Source organism: Pieris napi, chromosome 10 (assembly GCF_905475465.1).
Source record: "Pieris napi chromosome 10, ilPieNapi1.2, whole genome shotgun sequence".
In the NCBI taxonomy this organism is placed as follows: domain Eukaryota; kingdom Metazoa; phylum Arthropoda; class Insecta; order Lepidoptera; family Pieridae; genus Pieris; species Pieris napi.
Genome location: NC_062243.1, coordinates 10,534,876 through 10,544,938, shown reverse-complemented (window position 1 = coordinate 10,544,938; position 10,063 = coordinate 10,534,876). Strand labels below are relative to the sequence as shown.

The 10,063-nt window shown below is 31.8% G+C and overlaps 1 protein-coding gene across 2 annotated transcripts; it reads right to left on the bottom strand.

Moving 5' to 3' along the window:
* Nucleotides 1-8: 8 nt before the first annotated feature.
* On the bottom strand, nt 9-9,909 carry LOC125053376 (sorting nexin-29-like). 2 transcript variants are annotated; one of them, XM_047654720.1, is made up of 12 exons: nt 9,786-9,909; nt 9,315-9,498; nt 9,076-9,245; nt 8,510-8,637; nt 8,295-8,436; nt 7,932-8,035; nt 6,834-7,551; nt 6,140-6,263; nt 3,774-3,947; nt 3,141-3,281; nt 2,434-2,561; nt 9-2,008 (listed from the first exon to the last, which is right to left on the bottom strand). In XM_047654720.1, the coding sequence occupies exons 2-12, from the start codon at nt 9,315-9,317 to the stop codon at nt 1,921-1,923; spliced, it is 1,920 nt and encodes a 639-aa protein (XP_047510676.1). In that variant the 5' UTR covers nt 9,318-9,498; nt 9,786-9,909; the 3' UTR covers nt 9-1,920. The 2 variants fall into 2 exon arrangements, with proteins under 2 accessions (XP_047510676.1, XP_047510677.1); XM_047654721.1 differs by lacking the exon at nt 9,786-9,909 and adding an exon at nt 9,683-9,770.
* Between the last annotated feature and the right edge of the window lie 154 nt (nt 9,910-10,063).

Below are 10,063 nucleotides of genomic sequence, written 5' to 3'. Positions count from 1 at the left end.
CACTAAAATAATAGAATTATATTTGTGTATTAACAATAAATATTCACATAAATTACACAATCCTGACGTGTTTAAAACTCTTAAAGTATCATGAATATATAGAAAAAGTAGTAGATGTATTAAAAAATAATGGAATGTGAGAATACATTAAGAAGCAGTCAAGATAACTAAAAATGTAGTTTCATTTACACTTCGTAGCTATTGAACCAAGCAATTAAAGATCATACTGGCCCACATAAAACTGAATACATAATGGTCTTTTTGTGACAAACAATAAGCCTGGTGAGAGAAAAGTGGTGACTTAAGTCAAATTAGTGCATAGACTGATTAATTTTTTATTAACAAGGAAATAAACATTTATTAGGATAAGTCACAATAGCGTATTCATAGTTTAATTATTTGAATTATGGGTCCAGCGTATAATATTGTTAATATATAGAGCAATATAACTTACAAAAATAACAGAAATAATAATTACTTCAACAGCCCTAAATAATGTCGATGGTTACAGAATTATTTCATTAAAACAAAAGCTTAAACTTTAAATTCATAGCCTTATAAACAATATAGTCTATAACATGATATTTTAGATTCACATTTTTGAACATTCGCTACTCGGTTATCACAGATTTATGTTAAAATACTTAAAATAATATTCTCGAAACATTTAACAACATAAATAAAGCGTATAATTATTTGGTTCTAAGAAATCTTGTCTGATATAAAATATACAATAATTTAATATAATAATCATGAATCATAAATATACTAGTGCTGCGTCGTGGTTTTATTTATTATTAATTCGGTAATATTATATAGCATTCCTCGATAAATGAACTATCCGTGACAAAAATAATTTTTCGACTCAAATTATTATTTTATAACTATATATTCAATTGTTATTATTTGATCTAATTCACCAAAATAAAAATCTTGCCACGTGGCTACTCTAAATAACGTATAACTATCACACTATTAAAAAGCTAATATGACTAATAGCTATTTTTATCGTTGTCAGTTCATAACTCTGAATGACTGAATTTATTTGAACTTGTTTTAAATACGATATTGCTCATTGGTTTAAGGCAAGTTTAACGTTCAAAGAGTGCTATTTCAAGTAAGAACAAATTTAAAAGACCGCACAGGAACCAAAGGCTGATCATGGAGGGTTAAGACCCCCTGACTCTAGGCAAAAATTGTTGCAGCACAGTGTTAAATAGTACTGTTAAAAAAGGATATTTATAGAATCTGTAAAAACGACACAAATTGGCCATTTCACTAGTACATTGTATATTTAAACTGACTATCATCCTCCTGTCGGTTATACTAGATCCGCCCTTGAACCTTCACACAACTGTTGACAAGCTACTAAATAGCTTAACTGTTTACGAAAGTGTGTATAATCATTTAATTAAGCATTACCTACTCGGTAATCTGGCCGCCCCTTGAAATCCGAATTCAACTCAACTCAAAATATATACAACTTATTTTCACAAATATTTATTAAATTTGTTTTATTTAATATGACAAAGGACAATAAAAAATCGTCAACGAGCGAATGTACGATATTTTTTAAATAATTAGATGAAGGTTCTTTCCTATTCGGATCTGACCATTGTAACTACTAATACACTATTAACCTAATTATAAAAATACCATTTCTATCTTACAATTTAGCTGTCTCCGAGTCAAGGTCAAATCTTGTACTGACAATTTTGCCATTGATTACCGGAACCATGGCTACACATTACCTCATACAAAGGCTTACAGCTTACTTCCTCATATAAAGGGCCTTTTGTTGAATTTAGGAGAACACAGCAGCAGCAACTGATACTTACATGTTTAAAAATGTATAGTATGTTGATTGGTATGTCACCATTTCTATTTAATTATTTGTCTATTCTGTTTTACGCACAATGATCATATCGGGTCGTAAGTAGACGCCGAGTCGTTGGAATGTTGACGGGTGACGATATTTACGCCGTTCTCTTTAACTGTTGATGATGTACTAAAACATATTAATTATTTACTTATTAATGCACATTAATATACAGACGCACAAAAATATAACACTAGAAGACAAAACAGTGCATGTGTGCTTAACACACAGAAAAAAAGAAACTGTTCAAAGACGGAAAATCACAGACTATTTATATTTATTGTTTTATTATTGGCATTCACAATTTTCATAGATAAACATTGTGGATTTTAAGAATATTCTAAAGGCTGACTCAATCACGTCAACAATTTCTATTGAGACTGGAATTTACACTGATATTATAGTGCATTACAGAGTCAGACACGGTCGTACTATTACGACTGTAGACACAGAAACATCAGCGTTTAACATTTAACTTATTAAAATCGCTCACCATAACATGTTCTACAAAATCTCTAAGCCAAAAAGCATATAAAAATGATATATTAACTCACCCAAAAAACGGCAGAAGAGTGATGAGTTGTGAACGACTCGTGCACTCTCTGAGCTCTGGTAACACGAGCAACACGTGACGTAAGTATGCTTGAAGTGCGATGCGTCGCTGTTCAACCACTCTTGCATCCTGGAATGTAACGAAAAACCGCTTAATAATATCTCGATCTCGTTTTTAATATATTAGTTATATGGGTGTGCGTACTGCGCAAAAACTTTTGAATGTTTTTTTTTTAAATATTTGCATTAATTATCCTCTACGAATACGTATTCAATATAATGGACGTCGGATGTGAACTGTAAACAGCGTTTACATATACGGCCTTTTTTAAAAGTGACTATCATATAGGTACGTCGGTTCGTTAGTACCTAACGTGTGTCCGGGATACTCTTTTCATACAAAATTCATAGAGACAATTCGATGGTACAAAATGTTTTATAATTCGATTCTATATATTATTATTTCACGTTGAGAATGCTAGTAATAATTATCAGAAATGAATTTTGTATTTTACACCATTCCGTATGTCAAAAACGTATGAAAATTGGGTTACGAGACTATGGTCCGTATACTAGAACGTCAACCAAGCTTAAATCTGTCTAACCATTATTTATATGTAAAGCTTGACGTATTTGACAGCGCTCTGGACGAGCTTATAACTTGAAATACGACTTAAACACGCCACAACAATATTTCAGAAATTCTTACCCTTTTCCGTAACGTCTTTTTCGGTGGGAACTTATAATTAGCGATATCGGGATGACATTTCTTGAGTTGCGTATGCATTTCATAGAACTTGGCGTATCTGTGGTACACATTCCATTCTTCCTGGCCTACTTTAAGGTATATCTGAAAGAAATATATATTTCAAACAGAATAAAAGGCAATTAAAATCTTAATAACCATTTAGTAAATATGGGTGTTTTGTCACTTTAAAATAATGTTCAAATTAAGAAATCAAATATTAGAGAAAATAAATTTGCTAGTACGACGTTCGTTTTGTTATATTTTTAAGTTACGTAATATTTTCATCTATTTTGTCTTGGTGAAATGATTTTTGAGGCGTTATGTGTTTCACACATTACTATATTTCTGTATCTGTATATTATATAGTTTTTTAAAATAACTATGTGATTGTCTCTTTCTCGGCTCGGAAATATTTTTTGATCAGTCTGTTTCGAACCATAGCCTGATAAATGAGTTTCATAAACTTATAACTCCAAATAATTGCCACACCATCAAACAAAAGCGATCAGGAGTTCAGTTCACATATAAAAAAAATGTGTCGGTGGGAATGAAACCCTTGGAAGACACACATATTTAATATACACACATAGTTACCTGATAAACATGGTAGGAGTGAGTTTTCTTCCCAACGAGGAAGGCACTGGGGATGTACACTTTAACATTGGATTCCGGACAGTCCAGAATTTCTAGCCCTGTACTCTCCAAGTCTTGCAATCGTCTTTGTAGATGTTGGTTAAATTCCATTAATTCAGCATGCATTTCTGCTACCTAAGAACATTTTCATATATTTATAACATATTCATTTCTTAAATGTTGGGTGTGAAAGAATTATTTTAATTATTGGAAATAAGAGCGTTTAAAAGTATGTGTGATGTGATAGGATAAGTAATAGTGTGATACGTGAGCAGTGAGGGTTAAAAGAGGACGTCGTGACAACGATACGAAGGGGAATGTTGGGTAGGCCTTGTGGTATAGACCTGGACCAAAATTCAGGAGGTACTAGAGAAGGGACAAGTTAAAAGTAAGTACCCATAACCGACGAGTATGGTTAATGACATGAAAATGGATAAAGCGAAAGAGGTATGTCAGGACCGTAGCAAGTTCGGGGTTCGATCTAAATAAAAATACTGTTTAAGGTTAGTAGGTATAGAATCCCTCGTATTTGCCTAAAACATCAATTAAACACGCAGAATTCCTACCCTATGTTACGAATATAATTTGAATTAATTTATTTTACAAAGAGCGTAACAAAGTGGAAAGGGCCACCAGGAAGAGAAGAGAGGTCGCCCTCTTGCACGGTGGGCTGACGAGCTTAAGGAAGTTGGTGAAGAGGATTGGGAGAAAAATGCTCAAAACAGAGAGAGATGGAGCCAATTGCAGGAGGCCTATACTCAATAAGAGGTCCTTGAAAAAAATATATTTTAAGTGTGTGTATATTTTGTTAATTTTTAAAGGAATAAATGCAGCTTCATTATCTATACAGGGTGGCCAAAAAGTCGTGGATCAAACGCAAATAGGGGATAGATGAGGTCATCAGCGGCAAAAAATTGTTCTACGGTAGGTCTCTAAGGTCAACCCCTGCAAAGTTATGATTTATTTTGCGTTTTATAAGAAAATTGACTTTTTTTTACTAATTCTTATTAAAATTCGATAAAATCTACATCCTGTATCTTTTTCATAATATCCACTAGATTGGTACTGATGAGTTCTTGCTTACCACATACTATTTATAGTTGTTTATTGAGTGTGTTGAAGATAATATTAAGTTATACGATATAATTTTTTTTCAAATCAAAACTTTTTGTTTACTTCGGACCCCACTGTGAAAAAAAATTACTCTACCGAAAAGTGACCCTGTATTACAAGTTTTGGCGCATTTAATATGGATTCTGAAAAGGTATTACACATCGCCATGAGTTGCTCTAATATCTTTCTAGGACGAAAAAACAACAACGATTCGGACTTATGATAAATTATTTACCTACCTGTGACCAGTACTGTGTGAATCGGACTGGATTCAAAAAATTGGACAGATGGCTGGAGGGTTACGTAGGAATTTGATTAGACGATGCAGATTAAGTATTATGGTCAGAGTCAGGAATTTTGAGCATATTTTATTGTAAAATATTTTGTTTCCTACAAACTACCATTGAGAAATAATTGTTTTAATACAATTATTATTTCACAATCGTTGTTTGTAATTCTTCCTAGAAAGATATTAGAGCAACTCCTGGCCACGTGTAATACCTTTTCAGAATCCCTATTAAATGCGCCAAAACTTGTAGTACAGGGACACTTTTCGGTGGAGTAATTTTTTTTCACAGTGGGGTCAAAAGTAAAGAAAAATTTATGATTTGAAAAAATGTTATATCGTATCACTTAATATTATCTTGAATACACTCAATAAACAACTATAAATAGTATGTCTAACGCAAGAACTCATCAGTACCAATCTAGTGGATATTATGAGAAAGATACAGGATGTAGATATTTTTGAATTTTAATAAGAATTAGTAAAAAAAAGTCAATTTTCTTATAAAACGCAAAATAAATCATAACTCTGCAGGGGTTGACCTTAGGGACCTACCGTAGAACAATTTTTTGCCGCTGATGACCTCATCTATCCCCTATTTGCGTTTGATCCACGACTTTTTGGCCACCCTGTATATGTAAATATAAATGTTATTTTGTTTTGTGTACGCTTCAAAAACTCATAAAGTTCTGCACCAATCGAGTTGAAATTTTAGTATGATATATAATCCGCATCAAGGATTATTTTTATTAGTATTAAAAAATTAAACTTATATGAAATTTATTCTCTGTTTTGTTTCTCATTTCTCAACCATTCAATCAGCTAGTTATTAATATATTTTAAATGACACACTAACGAAACACATACAAACACTTACAGAGAATTCTGATTAATTTTATATCTGGGGTTACAAATACACTATACGAACCTGTACTAATTTTCGTTCATACTGAGTTATTTCTTCATCCTGTCCATTACTAGTTTTCATTGCTTTTCCCATTTCCACTGCTGACATATAGTTCCTCAACTGTTCTTTTAGTTTATCGTTTTCTCTAAAAATAAATGAATGGGGTAATAAATACTTGAAAGATTCAGTCATACTTGACCATATTTTGTTGCAGATTGGACTTCCTGACTACTGTTGACCAATCACAAACAAAACGCCTCATTTCGCCTTTACCTTTATATTTTCTTCAAAATATAAAAGAAATAGATGCAAAAACATTACCCCACTATTAGGACTGCAAGAAATAATAAAAATCAACACTATTAGATTGGGAGCATAGGGGCGGTTCAAGTATTACGTAAGCAGATTTACTACAATTTATCCCTCCCCCCTTCCTCTTGTCAGAAAAAGTTAGCAAAAGCTCCCAAAAATTATAACATAAACGTATTCATTTTTTGTAGGAATCCTCGAAAACGCATTTTGTTTCTAAGCATAGACCATGTGTGGGTAATATGTGTAAAAAAGTAATGTGTAAGTAATATGACCAAGAATTTGCTTTTCATTATTTAACCTTTGCTTACTTTTATGTTGAAAAATATTAAAAAGGTATAAAGTATATTTTAGTTTAAAGTTATAAATATAGTTCAAATATTTCGGCATTAAATCAATTACTCACTTGCTAAGGTCTATCACAACTTTTTCCAGCTTCTGTATCTTATCCTTACTTGTATGTTCGATTTGGTTATACTTAAGCTGTAAGCTTAGGAACTCCTTTTCTCTACATTCCAACACAGAATCCAATGTTTTCTCATCGGGTACACTCTCATCCTCTGTAAAACAGAGTTCCAAGCACGAAGTACTTCCGTCTATACTACCACCCACTTCCTCACTATCGCTTTCATATAACTTTAAACAATTCACGCTTAAATCTGATGAGTCATCTCGATTCTTTTCAATACTAGTTGAACTCATGAAGATTTCCTTCGCGCTTTCCGATAGCTTTGATAGTATTTGTAAGGGGCTCTCAATAGATTTAACTCCATCTGGGAAGAAGTGTCGAATGCCAGTTTTATAATCAGAGCTTGTCGGTTCACTCGTCGATGCTGTGGGGGGTGCCATTTGAGGATCAGGAGAGTTCAAGCAAGTGGCTGGCGCGCTGTTCCACGACTCGGCCACGCCATCTATTGGGGGACTTTTAGTCGGCGTTTCTCCCTTATTCTTTCTCTCTTTGTCGAAAGATATCACTTGTCTCAAGGGTTTTCTTTTTGTATGAGACGGTTTCACTGGTGTAGGTAGAGGTATAACGAGTTCTGCTTTGGTCATATGGCTATTGTTCTGTGAATCATTTAACTCGGCTCTGTCGATAGATAACGCGAATAAAACTGTTGATAACCCTGAAATCAATTAGATACGTCGTGGCCAGAATGTAAAATTGACCATTTCATGAAATGGCTTATGTTTACCTACCTACCTTACCGCTAGTAATGGAAATAATAACAGTATATATGCAAAATGCATCATATGGGTTAAATTTGTCAAGAAGCAAGATAATTGAAAAACCCATGACGTTGACGTCGACACAAATATTAATTAAAACTTACTTTTGTGAGTAAACTAACCTAATTAAATTACTTGATCTTCTTGAGATTCACATGTCTCAATTATTTTTAGTTATTTAGATTAAATTTGAACTTATTTTTATTTAACTAATATTATAAGGTTTTTTAAACTCACTAAAATATTAAAATGATAATCTTGATATAATGAAACATACCTGCAGCCATATTAGGAAGTAGGTTTGCTTCGGCGCTACGAACAATAGCTCCTTCATCATAATATTCCAATAAAAGTCCATGACAAATCCAACTTTGTAGATATCTAAAAATCATGAAGGTAGTTAAAAAAGCAAGCTGTATTTCAAAAAAATATTATTATATCAAAGATGTTAATAGGGACAATTAGAGTATGAATATTCAAAACTTGAATAAACTGTATTTGTTTTTTAGCAAAACTTCAGAAATACAATAAGAACTTCTGTGGATATATTTGGCATATTATAATGTATGTGCACATTCATATCACTTGCTGTAAAATTACATATGTGAATTAGACCTTTCATTTATGTTGATCTACTTACCTTTCTAAAGATCTTTCATTTAAAGCAGCTCTTAGGAAACTTCGAAAGTAACCTAATGGAGTGTTTATATTTGTTAAAATCTTGAATCTCTCTTTCTCATGTTTTGTTAAGTGCAGACAAGAATAGCTCCATAGTGAATTACCTTAAAATAAAAAATTTAAATGTAAAAATAAATTAACTAAAGTATAATAAGTTGGTATTGAAAATTTACTTACCAACATTAATAATGTTAAAATTGAAATTCAGGCCAGCGGTAACAAAATTTTGTAAAGTATAGTTGGACAAGTTTGTCCTTAAACCGTGGCTTAGAACTTTTTCCCACTTCTCACACAGGTTGACTATTCTGTAAGACAACAGTTCAGTTTTAATTGATAGCTGGTGTCTAATTAAAAAAAAACTAATTGCACTCATGTATAAATCGTTACCAATCTCCATACTAAAAATTGCTAAGCAACAATATACTGTCAGCAAAACAAAACATAGCAAAGCTCATAGTGATTGGCAACAATGAAGGCAATAGATCTCATTGACATTCGGAAACAGGATGGTCCCAGTCAATTATTCCGTCATTAAAGAGATACAGGACTGAAATTGTTATAGGAAAATAATTCACACCAAATCCTTCTCTACATTCAACCATGATACTTGGATATGAGTTACCAACTCAGACAGAGAGATGTTCATGCACACTTATACTATTATTTAAAACACCCATATTCTTTTTTTAGCAAACAAATATGTCATGATAGGAAAGAATGGTAAAAAAGTATGTAATACATGCCTTATATCATCTTCTGTAGCTAATTCAGATTTTCCTCCAAAGCGGCTTTGACAGTTTTCAATACAAAGAATAAGGTCTTTAAGGGTTAGCTTAGCATTTTCTTTCCTCTTTTTTAATTCCTCCTCCCTATTTTCAATAGCATTTGTTATAGTGTTTAAGAAATTTGTAGTCTGTCAAAATAATATCAAATTTTTAAATAGTATACTTAATAAAATATAACAGAAATTTATTTATCTTACCATATTTATGATTAAGACTACATTTGTAAAGAAGATAAAAATTATCCATTCATCATGGTCACTCAATGCAATTACATATGTGCAAGGATAGCATATTTACATAGAGGACTCATGCAGATCAACTGTTTTAAGTAAAATCCTTTGTAGCTATAATTGTAATACTCCACTTTCTATTATTTGCAGACTAAAAGTGTAATTATATAATTTTAATAAATAATAATACAGTAGTAAAACAAACGTGAAGTTTCAATAACAATGCCATAAAGTTAAAATAAAATAATTCATTGCCTAATTTAATTACAATAACTTAAACACGAAATTCATCAACAAACTTAATTAAATAAAGAAGTACATATTAATCAACCAACCTCCGTATAACCAGAGGTAATCAGAAGTCAGAATAACATTTGATGTCCTTATTTCATACATAGTACATTATATTGTACATAAAACAATAGTATGTGGACTTACATTTAATTTTTTATCATTTTTACTTAAAACACTCACAAAACGTAAATAAATAAACTAATATGAATAAAAATTAAATTTTATCTTACAAGTATATAGCAACTTTCTGTAATCATTCTGTAATCTTTTTAAACGTATTCTAAGGTAGTCTGTAGACCGACCACAGATTACTTTGAACAGTGGCTTTATAAAGATCACAGGAGAATACGAAATGTGTCATTTAGAATAAGAATCACAACTATAATATTATTGTACTTAGAAATGTGATCTATTTAAGATGA

Bases quoted from the DNA above. Each gene is read 5' to 3' on its own strand.
- LOC125053376 (XM_047654720.1), bottom strand. The intron at 6,264-6,833 runs GTGAGTAATTGA...ATTTATTTTTAG, and splicing joins GTTGTGATAGACCTTAGCAA to AGAAAACGATAAACTAAAAG. The intron at 3,948-6,139 runs GTTCGTATAGTG...AAATGTTCTTAG, and splicing joins ATGAACGAAAATTAGTACAG to GTAGCAGAAATGCATGCTGA.